Source organism: Triturus cristatus, chromosome 8 (assembly GCF_964204655.1).
Source record: "Triturus cristatus chromosome 8, aTriCri1.1, whole genome shotgun sequence".
Lineage (NCBI taxonomy): Eukaryota > Metazoa > Chordata > Amphibia > Caudata > Salamandridae > Triturus > Triturus cristatus.
Genome location: NC_140591.1, coordinates 866,878,033 through 866,895,479, shown reverse-complemented (window position 1 = coordinate 866,895,479; position 17,447 = coordinate 866,878,033). Strand labels below are relative to the sequence as shown.

The window sequence follows — 17,447 nt, the reverse complement described above, 5'->3', positions numbered from 1 at the left end:
TGGAACTAAATATGCTCTACCACTACTCAGGTGTGAGGTTCATTCTCAGCTCTCTCTATCCCAGCCTGCCTGGGCCTCAAGCTCGGAGTTAAATAGGTTCTTGATCAAAAGCGTATTTATCAGCTAGGTCTTCTGATACCTTAGTTAGTAATTGTTTTAAGTCAATAAGTGGGCAGATAGCTGTCTCTCTAACCTCCCTTGACAAGACCCAATGTGTAACCTGTGCATATCTGAAACGCTTGTTTTAACCCAGCGCAATATCTTTCTTCATTAGTTCAAAGGATTTAATTTTGTTGGTACTGAATATGTCCCCTCTTTTGATACATCTCATTGCTCTACAATATTTAAAGGCTTCCCTAGCTAAGCCTAGAGTAAAATCTGGGTTCCCAAAGAATGGCGTAAAAGGACCTCAAAATCTCATAAATCCCAGCTTTTCGCCAACATTCTCTAGATTAATAGAGTTATCTTCCTGGTGGGGGAGCGGGAAAAGTTAAGAGCGCTGGATCTGGGTTTCTGTGAAGGAATTTTCCAGTGTGAGCCCCCCGCCAGGTGGTAGTCCATGAAGCACCATCGGCATTCCAATTATGCTCTGAACCATTCCAATAAGAAGCTCAAGTGAGTCACTTGATGATAATCTTGGAAATGTAGTGGTTCCTAGGCCCCACCTAACATGTGGATTTTGTGCCTTGTCATACTTTTTTGCTTCCATTAATGAACTCCGAGGATGCGTGTTGTAGCTGTCGGATAATCCCTGGTTCAACCATCAAGTGGGCAGAATAGAAATAACACCCTTGGAAGTGCATTCATCATTATAGAAGGCATATGCCCCTGCCAAGAGAGAGCCTCCAAGCCAACTTTGTAAATCCCTCCTTATCTCCTTAACTGGTGATGGGAAGTTTGTCATATGTTGTTTGCAGGGCAGGGCCATAGTTTATCCCCAAGTAGTTAATGGACCCATTTATTAAGTAAAAAGGATAGTGATCTTGGAGCAAGGACCGCACCTCGTGTTCAATGTGGAGGCCCAGAGCTTTAGACTGGGATATTTTCAGTTTGAATCCGGATACCTCACAAAATGCTTGTAGGTCTTTCAAAAGGGGGACTACTGAGGCCTTATGGCTAGTCGCAAAATCAAAATTTTGTCAGCAAAACGTGAGAGCTTTAACATTTCCTTATCCAGTCTGACCCACCTGAAATTAGGATTAGAGCAAATTCATTGGACAGGGGGTCCCAGAGATAGGACAAGAAGCCAGGGAAACAATAGGCACCCTGGTCTTGTCCCCCTTTTTTATTTAATTTTTTTAATTTTACAGAGTGTTATATAGCGCGAACTTGACCCGAATCGGGTATCAGAGTGCTTTACATAGCACCAGTTGCATTACATGAGGACACATTCATTTTTTTTTGTTAGGCACGGGGAGATTACGTGATTTGCCCAGAATCACAGGATGTTCAGTGTCATTGCAGACTCTCAAACCCAGTTCCCCAGATTCGAGGACCACCGCCCTAGCCGTTAGGCCAACTCCTCTTCCCCCTTGAATCCACCCTGCGCTGGGATTGACCGCATTGACAGTCTTGCTATGGGCCACTATATCCTGTAACCTGCCAGAGCCACAGTGGTAAAGCGACCCCCCCCCCCCCCCATGTCCTATTTCCACTAAGAAAGGCCATTCTAATCTGACGCCAATAGGAGTCAAGCACCTTTCCGACCAACACTGTTCTGGGTGTTTCCCCTTCATACGGATAACTGATGCCCGTGCCTCAGCCAATGAGGGTGTTGCCACCCCTTGAACAGTTATATCATTAAAGACTGTCACCATCAAAGATACCAGAGTTGGACAAAAGTTTCCATAAAAAGCTGGGGTAAATCCATTTGGTCCCCGGGATTTGGAAAGCATGAGGCCTTTAACGTCTGAAACAATTTCCTCGGATGATATGGGTGATTCTAGATTGTCTCGTAAGGCAGCAGTAATTGGTTGACTATTGTAGCATCCACAGGGTTATTGGCTTACAGTTCCTGATAGTATTATGCAAATGCTTCATACCTGTCATTCTCTCCCAGTTTAAGTGTCCACTTCTGGGTTTTAATAGCAACTAAGTGAGACTGGACGAATTTCTCTCTCAAATTGGCAGTTAACAGTCTGAAGGCCTTGTTACCTACCTCGTTTTTTTTGGGGACTTCTTCAAGGGAGTATTCAGCTTTGTTAAGAACGAGGAGTCTTACTTGGCCCCTGGCAAGCAGTGTCTGTCGCTAAGTGTTTTGGGAATGGGTTGATGTCTGTCTCTCTTCCAGCCTTCTCAAAGAAGCGTGGAGTTTGCACAAGACAAAAGTGCGAGACCTGGCCAGTAACACACACTCAGCTACACAGGAGCCCCACATACCACTTACATGGAGTCCCACTGAGTCTTTATGCTACATTCCCAGTATCATTGAGGGATATGTTCTCCATGATGCGAGCACGAATGGCATTTCAGGTCACTCTATCTTTAAGTAGCTGATTACTGGAACATTACTGATGCCTACCGTCCTACCCAGACGCCTCCCACGAAAGCTCAAGCATCACTTGGGTGTGATCAGACAGCCACAGCACCCCAATCTCTGTCTCCCTGACCATATGTAGCAGTCGGCTATCACACCATGCAAAATCTAAGTCGCCACTGGAATTGTGGTATGCCGAATAATGGGAGTAGTCCCACTCATCCCCATGTAAATACTGTTAAACATCTATCATCCCCTATTGTTAAGCTAGGATCGACCCGCCCCAGAAACGGTGATGGTGCCTCCCTCCCTCCCTATTACCAGAGTGATCCAAGGTGTCATCCAGGACCAACTTCCAGTCCCCTACCATTAATAAGAGGCCTGAGGTGAAGTTCAGCAACTTCTGGAGGGTTTGTCCACAGTACTTTTCCTGGCCCTCATGTGATCAATATATGATACCAGAGAGATGGCACAGCATCTCAGTTTGCCATAGCCGTTGTCCATCATTATCCATAACAACTTCACAGACTAAGAAGTCTGCGCTTAGTCTTTATGTGGATTCTCACCCCTTTCACCTTGGTGTTAGCAGAGTACAAATACTGTTGAGGAAGGAAATGTTACTTGTAATTCTAGTTCTGTATCATATGTATTCTCACAGAAGTCATGAATTTAGAATAGTCCCGCCTGTCTCAAACATATATATGTATATGTTTCTGACGTTGGAGGCAGCTACCTCAATGTTGAACAGTCTGGGGACACCTCCATAAGTCCATGGCAAGCCATATTTAATTGTATTTGTTCTGATTAAAAGCTATATTAGTACTGCTATATTTGTGAAGCTTATTACAGTATTTAATGTGGGAAATGCCATAAAATAAAAACCCTAACCTAAATCCCTGATGTAGCTGAAGAGAAAACAATTATGGGAAGAACATACACGTTACATGAGGATAGTGGGATAGGAAGACGAGGGACTGCTTGTCACCTCAACATCTCTTCATAATTGCTTCCAGACAGTAAAGCCAGCGGCAGCCGGCATGGATCAGGGGTGGTGTAGGAGTAAGGGAGGTGTAAAAAGAAACAAAAACAACTTACCTTATCACAGTGTCTCTCCCATATCGTCTCTCTTCCGCGTCTGGGACAAACAGGAACCAGGAAGCACACTCAGGCTCCCCTGAGCCAATCACAACACTGCACTCCACCCAAAAGTGAGCATCATGCTTTGGCCGGTCAGAGATGGCCGGCCAAAGCGTCATGCGCACTTACAGTGTGCCCATCACTCCTCCCCTGCCCTGCTCTGTGAGTAGAGCAGACCCACCACGCTAAGACACCACAGCAGGAACAAATAAATGATAATAACATCAAGTTATCATATTATTTTCCTTCTTTCACTGCTGCCAAGAAGAGGGGCGATGCTCCTCCACCTTAGCGGGTGAGCCGCCACTGAGTAAGGCTTTCTGAAGGTATGTGTGGTTCTCCACATCACTGCTTGGAATATATCTAGTAGTGGCACTCCAGAACAGAGTGCTGATGAAGTAGCCATGTTTCTTGTGGAATGAGCTTTTAATGTCTGTGTCAGGAGTCTTCCAGCTTAGAAGCCACCCATCCTAATATGCCCTGTTTTCTTAAAGGGAAACCTTTACGTGGTGATGAGAAAGATACTAGGAGTTCATCAGACTTCCTTATGTGTTTAGTTCTGTAGCAGGTAATGTGTTTTTTCAGCTGGAATTGTTGGATTATGAGATGTTTTTAGAATGACTGGCTCATTCAGATGAAATTCGGTTGGTACTTTTGGAATATATTTGGGATTGGTTCTCAGAATTACTTCTTCCTTTTAGAACTGACTGAAGGGTTCCGTTATAGTGAATACCTGAATCTCACTAACTTCCCTCGCCATAGTTATTGCCAAACTAAATGCAGTTTGATGAACTATTTAATGATTCTGGGTGACCAAATAGATGGTACATTTGGTTTACGTTTGAATCGAGAAATGGCTGCTAAATGACTCTTATTGCTGCATGTATATGACCTGATTTTACTAAGTATAAAAGATACGTAAGTATTTGATGGGCTTGGATCTGTAAATGAATGGATTCTTTTAGAAGCACACCATATACAGATTATTTTCTATTTAGCAGAATAGGTTTTATTTGTTGGTACAGCTGTTGCCTGCACTACTTCTTCCTTGGAGTCCTGTGGTATATCTAAATGCCCAAACTCCTGGTGCTCGGGTATCAAGCCACTGATGTGAGCAATTGTGGATTGGGGTGAAGGTCTCTACTTTTCCTCCAGGAGAGGCGGTCCATTGAAATTTCAGCAAAAGAAGCCGATCCTGTGCCAGTTGCATCAGATCCAAAAAACAATATTGTCTCGGCCTGTACGGGGTTATAAGAATAAATGCGGTTCTGCTTTAATTTTTTGCTTCCAGCTTGTGTATCAGGGGACTTGGCGGAAAGGCATAAGCATACGTCCTGTACCAAAAGAGCATGCCCCCAGGAATTTTTTTGTGGGTGCCTGCATGCATAAAAGCAGCATTCCTTGTTGCTGTCCATTGCAAAGAGATCTATATTCGGTTGTCCCCAGTGCTGAAATACTCGATTTAATATCTGCCCTTCAACTCCCACTTGTGACAACCTAGTAATGTTCTGCTGAGACAATCTGCATGGCCATTGTTGATACCAGGAAGCTGTTCTGCTGTAAGATTGACTCAGTTTTGGATCGCCTAACACAATATATTTTGGGCTTTCCTTAGCGTGTTCCTCCTTGTTTCATTATGTAGAACATGGTAGTGGTGTTTTCCGTTCAGACCAACACCTTTGAGTTGGAAATGCATGGGAGAAAAGATCTCAAGGCCCTTCTGACTGCTCTCAGTTCAAGCACATTTATATGTAGGGTATTTTTCTGGGAGGTCCGGGTTCTTCTTGCTGACAACTCTTGGAGATGTGCCCCTGCAAAATCCATTGAGGCATCGGTAGTGACAACTAAGTGACTTTTTGGTTGGCGGAACATAAGGCCTGATTTCAAGTTTTCTTGAATTGTCCATCAGGGAAGAGCTTTCCTCGTGTTTGATGTTACACTTAGTGGGCCTCTGCAGTTTCCTACTTCACCTCCTCCTCAAAAGGTCACTCATACTCAGTGGGCACCTTAAGTAAGGAAATAGAACATGCTGAGCATCTTTACCTGCAGAGACAGGCTGCATGTGATACTGCTCAAGTGCCTATCTGTGTCATCGGCCCTCAAATGCAGCTCTTCCTGGTGACCCTAGACAGAACACTGGTGTGGCCTAAACTTCGCCCCACAATAATGGCCCGCTAGCCAAACAGAAAAGACGTCAGGGGGTAAGGAAATCTTAACTCTCCGTAGACTGTCAAGCCAGCGTTCTTGATTGCAACTCAGCAGGTTCTACTGTGACCAGTGCTGTGGACCTGGATCTCTTCCAGAGGAAATTACTGGACGGTTTGAGGGGGTGGTTGAAAGTTCGCTTTCTCTTATCTGTACCAGGTTAGGGGCTATTGAAGAACTTTTATGTAATATCAAGGCAAGGCCTCCTCTGTTAACCCAGCAGCCCAGTCCATCCACACGCAGGTGCCTGGGACTTCGCATTTGCGCCCTGAGTTGCCTTTAAATGATTATAACCTCCCTTTCAACTGTCCTCATGATAGTCAGACGGATAGCCCTCTCCTTATCCTGAATCGTCATCTTCCACAACACGACCAATCCCAAGTTGTTTCTGGGGCTTGCAGTATGGGAGGTCTCCCTATTCCGGCAGGCGACCCGAGTCTAGATAGGTCCTCCAGCCTATGGTGGTCTCGCAACCCCTACCACCCCAAATGGCTGACGTTTTAACCCAGCTAGGTTTAAAAATAGTTCACTGGCTCCAGAAGACTCCATGGGGAGTTTACCCCAGGATATGGGGAATATGACGGTACAAAATAAAGAGGGTGGGTGTTCCAACGAGGTCACAATCGATTTACCTCCTGCCTGCTGTCCTTATGTTGTGATCATGATAAATGTGCCTCCTCTGCTTCAGGACACTACTGAGTCGTCAACCCAGTTAAGAAATAAAATACTCCACTGGCTGCAGTCCACGTCTATTTTCCCGGTCTCTAAAGCTGACCAAATTTTGTTGACACGTAGGGTTGGGTCCATCTAAAATAAAACTCTGAGCGTGACTATGTTATCATTAACTTCAAGCATCCCAGGTTTACGGGTGAGATCTTGCATAGTTCTTCGTCTCACTTTTCAAATTCTGGTAATATTATGCTCTCACCCTGGGCTATTTCTATCACCACCTGATTCAAGTACCCTATGGGTCTGATCATTCATCTTCTGTTCAGCTTACTTTAGTTAATCGTCCTTTTTTCCTTCCTCTTTCAAATAGGTTTGAGGCCCTGAATGACCTGCAGGTGGTTGACTGACACCCTGATTTCGAGAACATTCTCGAACCAGCCTGTTTGGACGGACCACCTGATTATACTTCTCATCCCCTTTGCTTTAATTGCGAGCCTATAGTCGACCCCATGGCTCCTGTCTATCTCATCCACCCCCGCCAGCCAAAGTGACTCATCCAGTGCTTCTCAGTCCCCTTGTTTTAGTCTCAACACCAGCTCGCATTGGCTATAATGGGATTTGTTATTTTACCTCATGGAACATTTCCAGACTTCACAGTAAGGTAACAGACCCAGTTTGGCTTAACGTCAGTTTCATCTCCAACAATTTGCCTTCAGGAAACCTGGTGTGTGGAACCCATGCATGTTGAAAGTTTTTCTTCTTTATTTACTGCTGCAATACCATCTCCGTCAGTTTATGCCAAAGGTAGATTGCACATCTTAATTTCCAATACGTTATCTGTTATTATTAGAAGTTCTGCTATTGTTTCCCCATGTATCCAGATTGTGTTGTCTTTCTGGAAGGGGTTGATCTAGTGATAATTCATTCTTACAAAATGTGTTTGACTCCACTCGCAGTGATCTCGCATTTGCGCTTGAGGTGGACTTAAACACGTTTTTGCGTTCAACCCATTCTATTTGCCCCATCTTCTGGGCCGATGATTTAACATACAAAAATAATCTTTCTCTGTGAGACGTGTGTGTGGCATTACTAATTCAGCGGGTGTGGATGTTTCACATTTCCCACACAATTCATACATAAAGACTCTAAACTCTTTAAACATGATTTCTTGCTGTTGGAGGACTGTAATATTTCAATCGGTGAGAAGATCCATTCTTTTATTGGTACAGGTGCATGGACTACAATTGATAACATTTAAATTACTTCTTCTGTTAGTCACCTAGTTTCTAATTTTGAGGAAAAACAAACCGCAGTATGCGATCATAATTCAATTGTTTTATCAGCGTCTTTTTTATGTCGATAGCCCTACAGTTACAATTAATGTATCAAACGCCAAACAACATCCGCATTAGATGGTCAGGGGTTGATCCTATGTGTGTAATACGGAGGCTGTTATCCCAAAACGCAAGTTCAATCATTGTTTGGGCACTGAGGCAGGCAATGTTGGATTGCTTCATGCTTTTGAAACAATTTCCAGGTTATTTAATAGTTTATTGACACGTGCCTCTACATCTAGGGCCTCCAAGAGACACGGTTGGTTTGACCATTCATGAACACAGGTATCTAAAATGTCGCTGATTGCTTTGCATATCTCTAAGGGACTATTCTGCTATTAGGGAAACAATATAATGAGATGTTCGCCTCCAGGAAAACGGTGCTTAGAGAAAAGGCTTGGTTGAATTTGGCTCAGGCAGCAGAGACCAATGGTGTCATTTTGTTTTGGAGCATGGTCGATGCCCCTTTTCCTAAAAATGATTCGGCCCCTGAATTAACATTGTTTATTCCTCTACAAGCATGGTTTGTAAAGCTCTTTGATCCACCCACTAGGAATGATACAGAGTATGGTCAATCGGCATCAGTGGATGTATGCAAGAGTATTAATACTAATAGTAGCATGCCCCTTGGATGAGGTCCTCCTAGCTTTGGAAAGTAGTGCTAGGGGCAAAGCTCCCGGGCCGATTGGGTTCCAGTTAATGCTTATAGAGCTATGGGCGAGCTATGGTGCCCCATTTTGACTTGAGTGTTTAATGCGGCGGCTGAGGGCATACCTTCCAGCTGGGCTGATTCCATCATTGTGCCCATTTTCATGAAAAGGGATAGATCGGACATAAAGTGCTACAGCCCCATCTCCCTTCTAGACTCTTATGCGAAATTGCTGGGTAGGGTTCTAATGCAGAGATTGGAGCAGTGGCCCTCCAAAAATTCTATTCTTTCTGAAGTACAGTGTGGGTTCAGGAGGGGGCTGGGGACAGTGGAGCAGGGTGTAAATCTAGACCTGCTCATCGGGAAATACACCAAGGCTAAGTCAGGTTCTCTTCACTTGTGCTTTGCTGACCTCAGCAGTGCTTTCGACCTGGTGGACGGTTCGATTCTGTGGCACAGATTTCTTTCACTGGAGGCCCCAGGGAATAGGTTTTTTTCCTTTCCTGGTTGTATGAGAAGCTATCTGCCATGGTTCAATATGGCCCAGACTGGGAATATTCTTCATCGTTCAGAGTTAAGAGGGGAGTCTGACAGGGATGGGTTCTGGCCCCATTCCTATTCTCCCTTTTTATAAATGGTATTGATGGTGCCCTACGGACCCCACAGGCCGATGTGCATGTAGTTGATGGACGTCCAGTCCCTGTGCTTTTGCATGCGGATGACGTGGTTCTAATGTTTAGGACCGCCGTTGCTCTGCAGAGACTTATGGACACCTTTGCAGGATTTATGGGACAACTGGCCCAGGATAGGTCCCACACTGGGAACCACGAGGATTCAAATTGGTTTCTCAAGACTTAAGCAAGTCCACCGGCTTGTCCCAGTTGGGGCATTACTTCCCCATCCTTCCGGTGTACCTATCTCCGGAAGGTATAACTGTACCTCACATTTGATTTATTATTTTTGTTCACACACCAGGACAACTATATTATCCTGACATAAGTGGATGTGACTCTTACCCCTGTCTGATATCATTTGCCGCCCCCTTGAGAGTAGATGAGGTTCTTAGGTATTGAAGAATTGCCGAGATCCAGTTGGACTTTTTAAACAGGCAAGAAACAGGTCGACCCTTTTGCACAACTCACTAGAACTGACACAGGTCTAATTCCCCCTCTCAGTTCGGGACTTTTTTTCAGTCCGTTTTTATGCATGGCCCAGACACTCTGCGAATAAAATTCCCCTTGGAGTATCCAGGAGCCATTTTTAAACCACACCTGCACATTCCCACATCTAATCCCTTCACATAGGTTCGACCTTACATAATATCATCTAGCTTCACGACGGCGAAACTGAGAAGACCTCCGGCAAAGAGTCCCCTTGTGGGGCCCCATTGGGCATTGCACTCCTAATACGAGCTATCCCTGGATGAGCATTATCTGTCTTGGCCCACTAGCACCTACCTACGTCTGCCATTACTGACGAATCCCTTCATCCTTCCTTTTTCCCTCTTTTCCCTCCTCTGGCCCCCAGGAACAGCATACCTTTTGTTCAAAACTTCTGATCGGGGCCCGTATGCTGGACCTTACAGGTCCCCCGTCCCTCCCTGTGAGACTTCAGAATTTATGGATGTCAGAAAATTTAAGATTTATGAAATCAAAACATTGTAAATGTCTTGTGGGAAAAACACCCAGAAGTGTAGGACATAGGGCATTTCCTATGGTGAAAGTTAATCCATTTTGTTATTTGTGCATTCTTTTTTCCAAAAATGCTCCATGGTCCCAAAACATTCATATTGCTTGATCTAAAATGTGTTTAGTGGTTTTCATGTTCCCTGTCAACTTGGTAGCTGCCCCATTTGGGAAATGATTCGTAACTATTAGGCTAGATCATTGTCAGCTGCCATGTATGGTGGGGTCTGGAGGGTCATACGTCCTGCGGTCCTCTTTAAGTTGAGGAGTGTCTTTCTTAGGCGTCTCTTGTATATCCCCGACAATACCATGTTCCATTGCCCATAAGGAAGGGAGCTGATTCACCTTGGAGGACTTGCATTCGCTCAAGTCCATTTTCCTTTTGCATTCAATTTGGGCCAAAACTGAAACAGCCTTCCCAAAAGTCATAATTTTGAATTGTTTAGCGTTAGACCATGCCTTTAATATTACTGCGGCTTTCCTATATGAACGATATTTCAAAATCATTGTTTGACTCCCCTGTGCTTCAACACGCTTCTAGAATCCTTGTTTTTCATAAGGCTGTGGTCAAGTCTTTTTTTAGGCGCTAGGTTTGAAATAAGAGCCCTTGTCAAGGCCAAGAAACCTATTGTTATTACATACTTGTTGAGTGCCTTCCCGGAGGGCTTTGAAATGTACCTACCGCTGGTGACAAATACCCAACATCCCTTCGTTTTAAAAAGGTTATGGCTGGGTATAGCCCACCATACTGTTGCCATCCCGATTATGAACCAGTGGTACAGGGACATGGTACCGTGCCCTTGTGACAGCATTTCGAAACAGAACACTCAGCGCTAAATAATTTTGTCGTTTTTATGATGGTTTTAGGAAATATATTCTGAAACCGATCTTTACTGCGCCTAACATCAGGGATTATTTACAATGTCCCCTACGTTTGTTGTGTGCCTTGGAGGTCCCTACTTTGTTTTAGTGTTGCCGCTTACATTTGAGGAGCGATTCGAATCAGAAAAAGTATTTTTATGTAATTGTAGTACTTGCATTGCACACTTTTTAACACTGTATGAGTGCATAATTGTTTCTGTATTTTGTAATACCTGCTCTTTTATGGCCTAATGTGACTGTGCCGAATAAAGATTCTGAAAAAGGCACGTTACAAAGTTAAATAACAAATATTTATTAAACTGTAAAATACATACTTACAAAATTACCATTTCTCCGTTAAGCATCAAATATTTTAAATGATAGAATTATTAGTCATGTCCTTGAAGCATTGTCCACCGTGAGTACTTCTACCAGCTTCACAGCCCAGACGCTTAAAGGCAGTAGTTAAGCAACCTTATTAAAGTCTCTACCAATTCTCGAAATGTATCAGCTCCTGTTTCCGCGAATCTGTTGTAGATGTAGTCGCAGAATCAGATTTCTAATTTCTTCTCGTTTACTTCTCACAACATGTCGAGGAAACCAATGTTCCAAGTGCAAAGGAGGCTCAAAGGAAGGTATGGGACTCTGAACAAAAGACAGAAAACATTGTTTGATGAAAGGGTTGAGAAAAAGTACATTTTGTAAATGTAATTATCTTTTCTGAGTAACGCTGCAGTGTATTATGCGATAACAGCACCCCCCCCCCCCCCCCCCCCAAAAAAGTTTAAATGCGGCCAAAGACGCATTCAAGACCCTCCTCCGTGTGCTACAACCCGTTTCCTTTGTAAACCATGTGTCTCTCGCCTCACGTTCCGAACAGTATGATTTCTCGACTCGGCTAAAGTTCTCAATCTCAATTCCTAGTTCCGTGCTTCCCCTATGGCATGGAGGGAGTGCAAAGTTAGATGATGACCGTCGTATTACAACTGGTCCACAGATTTTCAACATTTTAAACCTGTGGGAACTACACCATCTACTGGCGAGATGAGGAAAAATATGTTCATAGCTATTTAGGTCTTTCTCCTATTTGGCGGGAGCGCCTATTGTCACACACCAATACATACAGCCAGGGCCAGCGCTAGGCATGGGCAGCTGCCCAGGGCCCCGCGCCTGCTCGCAGCCATGGGGCCTCGCACCTTTAAAGACATCAGAAGTTCCGAGGCCCAGGGGGCCCCCTGAGAGTTGATATTTTTCTCTTTTATGTCAATCTCCCCTGCTGGACCGTCTCTGTGGGACTAATGGCTGCATCTGCATGTTGATGACCGCAATCAGATTCGTAATTTGAGTGCCCCTGCCTGTGAAGTGGCCCTGCCCCTGTATGAATAAAAAAAAAATTGGTACAGAAGCCTATTTTCTGTCCCAGTCTGATGCTGCATGTTAGGCAGGGCTACTGGAATTATGCGATTGTGCGGTGGCGGCGATTTCTGCATAATTATGCATTTATCGCATTTGCCGCATAATCCATCAGATGCTGCATAATCTACATATTTTAACAACAAAATTGCTTTCTATCTCAAACAGTTCAAAAGTTACTAGAAATGCAGCAACACGTCTTGTCGCATGTGGGAAGGCCCTTTGAAAAGCTGGAATAATCAACTTTCTGTTTCCCACTACTAAATTTGGGTGTTAAATTGTTACTAATGGGGTGCAACCAGAGCCAAAACAGTGTTACCAAGTTTAAAAATGGCAAAATAATTAAGTAATACTATTTCAAAATGTGCTGGGTTATGCCGCATAAGTTGCCTTTTCTTGCCACATAATTTACTCACCCTGCCACATAATTTAACCCTATCCTGCCACATAATTCCAGTGGTCCTGCTGTTAGGGTAACCCATGGCATTTTGTTCCTGTTTATATTTCCCATGCTTTACTGAATCTTGCATTCCCCAAGAGTGCTAGCTATTTCCAGCATGTGTGTTTGTGTATTTTATTTCACAGCATATTACTCTTGGATGACGCACCCTTTGTACTGAGTCACCTCCAGGTGTTTATAACAGGCTACAGTTGAGCACTTTGGAGGTGAGGCTGCAGGCAGTACAACTTTCACACTGTGCCTGTCTATGGGTCAAAAAGGTGTTCAGATACATGACCATTCAAAATATGGCCTCTCTGCAGAGCACAAAGAGCAATGGTCCTGCAATGCAGTTGTGATTCTATGCAAGTGTGCGTGAAGGAGCTACTTATTGGTCAAAACAAGGTGAAAGTAAAATCATTTATTGTAGTTACTCATTTAGCTTAAACTGCCAACTATTGACAAAACCTAGTCGGGGCCGGCATGAGTCGGCCGTGGCTGCGTTTTGTCAATGGTTGTCAGCTGTTAACTATGGGGACGGGGGTAATTTTAATTTAAAGGAAAAAAATAACTTTCTTAGCCGGCCCAATCCGATCCCGCGTCGTATCTGCTTAGGGGCCTCACATGCTCCTATTCTGCCCGGGGCCCCACATATCCTAGGACCGGCCCTGCATACAGCTCTATCGGGGAGCTCACATCATCACACACCATACAATGTATATAGCGCTTACTACCCATGATGAGGGGCTACAAAACATACACCTATACATATGTACATAAAGGGGTTTTCGGATGGCCCCTTCCAGCTGCTGGCTGCAGTCGTTCAGGTGACATTTGGCAGTGTCTAGCAGGGCGGTCCAATTGTTGCACTCGCCTCAGCCAATTACGCATGCGGAGTAGTGTGCATATGCATTGATTTTTAAACTCATGTATTCTTTTCATGGAGGCCACACCTTCGTGCTCTCTCGCATTGCTTTTCCTACATCACTGCTGCCAACTCTAATGGTGCAGGGCAGAAAAAAGTGTTTCAGTGTTTGCATCTTTTAAGATTCCCTTTCCTTTCAAGAGCTCCACTCTCGTTTCTCCATTCGCTGTACTGCTGCGAGCAGTCCAGGAGACTGCGGACGTCTAACAGTAACAACGTGTGCTAACATCGACAAAAATTAGTGAGACTGAGCCTGACAAAGCAAGAATGACAACAAAGAAAAACCGAACCGGATTTCGTTTGTTGCCAAAAGAGCTAAGCTAAATCTCTTTCTTCCCAAACAACACATCCTTAGCAGCACATCTCAGGCCCGCTCCCAAAAAGCAGCCATCACAAAGTCATCTTCAAAAATGATTCGCGATCTTCTTTGGCTGCCTGCAGAGCCCTCTTGGCCATTTTGTATTTTGCAAAATAAGCACAGGGCTCCGAAGAAAAATATGTGCCTGACACTGAAGAGCTGAGAAAGAGAGAAGTGCCCCAAAGCATACGCAGTTGCTTTGCACAAATGAACGAGTTACTTACCTTCGGTAACGATGTATCTGGTAGAGACACAGTCTAGCCGCAGATTCCTTAACTTAGAATAGCCCCAGACGTCAGACTGGATCCAGAAAACTTTCTCCCTAGCAGTACCTCTGTGCGCCAGGGGACGGCGTCGTCCAGCTCCGTCATGACGTAGTCAAGAGAAGTGACTTCAATGGAGCCATACAAGTCCCCCCGGCGCGCTGAGGTCAGTTTTCTACTGTGAAACCTTTTGGAAACATCGCAGAGCCACTCCAAAAACTGTGAGAGTATGGGAACAGTGTGCCAAAAAAGAACAAAAATCTTGGAAACAACAATGACAAAAAATCAAAGAACGATGAGAAAACATCACCACATTGACGTAATGACTGGCCTGACCAAGAAGGACAGTGTGCAACCCCAGGATGGAACGTTATGAAAGACAGTTTGCCCACACAGGATGTAACTGTAAAGAATAATACTAGAACAACATGACTCAAAGCAAGTGACCACCAGTGTGCAACAACAGAGAATGTTCACCACACCCCCCACAATGACCTATGAACTGTAGCATACTCAAATGGAACCTCAACACAATCGACTGCAGTATAGACAAAGAGACCCCAAAGTAATGGGGAGAAACAGACAAGGGCAGAGGGAGGGTAGAAGAACATGAGAATCTCCACGTCGGAAGAACCAGGGTGGAGGAGCACCGAAGGGCACAAAACCTAGCCACCCCAGAACTAGAATGGGTGGAGAGCCAATGTGCTAAAACAGAATGACACATCCTGCCCTGGAGGTAGGTGAACTAGAGCACCCCTCAGGAAGACCAAGGCCACCTATAAGGAGGCAAGTGGATGGAACCTAACCTGGAAAGGTCCTCGCAGAACGGGGAGGATGGGCGCTCATTAAGCAATCTGCAGCTAGACTGTGTCTCTATCAGATAAATCAGTACCGAAGGTAAGCCACTCGTTCATCTGATAGAGACATCTAGCCGCAGATTCCTTAACTTAGAATAGATACCAAAGCTATACCCCATTGGAGGAGGGTCTGCGACCAAAACCCACCAAGTTCCCAAGGGAAGAAGTCCATCAAGAACATTGACTGAAAAAAGGTGGGGGAGGCAATGCCAGCGTGCCTGACACCAGACCCATAAAGCTCAGCAATGCCAGCGTAGCTGACACCAGACCCGGAAGCTCAGGGTGGAGCATGAGCAAGGGAAGCAAGGTACCACAATCCATCATGGGAAGGTACAAGCCCACTTTCGTCCAGACAGGGACAAAACAAAATCACAGTCCCAGAAAGGTCAGTGCACAAAGGCAGAATGGCATAAACCTCTACAAAAAGAAGGGAAACTGAGTATAGGATCTCAGAATCCACAAGAGACAAAGCTCCAGTGAAGGGACTTAAACAGTATGACAGAGTCAGAACACACATGTTGAGCGGTACAACAGCAGGTGTCAAAAAACAAGATGTCAGGGGCAGAGGTCACCACGCCGAGACATACAAACTACGACTAACAGGAGATACATAGATGTGGAGTACGAGAATACGTGGAGCAGACATTGTGTACCGTGCAAACCACACCACACAATGCACAAGCACAATAAAACGTAACAGTAACAGCATGTGTGGGTCGACAGGGAAGATGGGCGCATCAACAGACCAGGTAGTCAACAATCCAACCGTACCCACAGGTTCAATGACCAACGGTCACCGGCAAGCCGGTCACACAAGGCTATCTCCCATGATGGAGAGAGAGAGGAGAGAGAGAGAGGAAATCTGGGACAATCCCCAGAAAACACAGCAGGTAAAGCCAACCTGCTTGCCCTCTCGTGTGCATACACAGCACATAGAAATACATGAAAAAGTCAAGAAAGTGACAACCAAGAGGAAAAGAGTAACCCCAGAGAATAGGAAATCGCCAAAGAGATACCAATGGCACCAATATGAAACGTAGCGGGACATACAAGTCCGTCCACTAAAGAGGGCAACTCCAACCCCACAACCGGGGAAGGAAAGACCGAGCCAGTACGATACAGGCGGTGACACTGACCACCACAATAACAAAGAAGGAGTCCGGAACACTCAGACATAGAATGTCTGGAAAAAAAGAAAAAAAAAATATATATATATATATAACGATGCTGCAACTGTGATATCGTGCACTCAAGAGACAATACTTACTCTATTTTCCAAGCAGGAGATGACAGCACAAGGCAGTACTGAAGGCTATTTGGGTCGAAATTTACATTAAACTGCCAGCGCAGTCCAAATGCCAAACAAATGCATCTTGGAACTTTGAGTGCAACGAGTGAAAGTCACATGACTGTTTTATTAAAGGAGCACTTGCTTTTTACCATGATGTCACCCACCTGTGATCAAGGCGAAAGCTGAAACGCGTAGGGTTAGCGTGCAGCAAAATGCAATAAATACCTGCGCAATTGAAACCGGGCTTGGCATTTCTTTTCTGTGAGATTCAATGACGGAGTCCTCCATCTCCGTTGCCTGCCGGAGCCGCCCTGCAGGGTTGGGGGCCCCCAGTATGGAGACATGAACTTTGCCGTGCTGCGGATTGTGGGGGCATGACCCGCATCCCTCTTTGCCAGACCAACGGACTTCCAAAGTATTTCTGGCGCGAGTGATGAAAGGGAGAAAAGAGGGGTCACACCTCTCTTGGACAGTTTCCTATGCCAGGTATTTCTAAAAAACGATGCTGCAACTGTGATATCGTGCACTCAAGAGACAATACTTACTCTATTTTCCAAGCAGGAGATGACAGCACAAGGCAGTACTGAAGGCTATTTGGGTCGAAATTTACATTAAACTGCCAGCGCAGTCCAAATGCCAAACAAATGCATCTTGGAACTTTGAGTGCAACGAGTGAAAGTCACATGACTGTTTTATTAAAGGAGCACTTGCTTTTTACCATGATGTCACCCACCTGTGATCAAGGCGAAAGCTGAAACGCGTAGGGTTAGCGTGCAGCAAAATGCAATAAATACCTGCGCAATTGAAACCGGGCTTGGCATTTCTTTTCTGTGAGATTCAATGACGGAGTCCTCCATCTCCGTTGCCTGCCGGAGCCGCCCTGCA

At 44.9% G+C, this 17,447-nt stretch overlaps 1 protein-coding gene across 2 annotated transcripts in view; it reads right to left on the bottom strand.

Moving 5' to 3' along the window:
- Positions 1-11,309: 11,309 nt before the first annotated feature.
- Positions 11,310-17,447, bottom strand: part of SENP7 (SUMO specific peptidase 7) — a 991,910-nt gene continuing 985,772 nt past the window's right edge. For both annotated transcript variants that reach the window (XM_085622390.1, XM_085622391.1), the window contains exon 22: positions 11,310-11,661. In XM_085622390.1, coding sequence (XP_085478516.1) covers positions 11,524-11,661 — 138 coding nt within the window. In that variant the 3' untranslated portion in view covers positions 11,310-11,523. The remainder of the gene's footprint in view (positions 11,662-17,447) is intronic.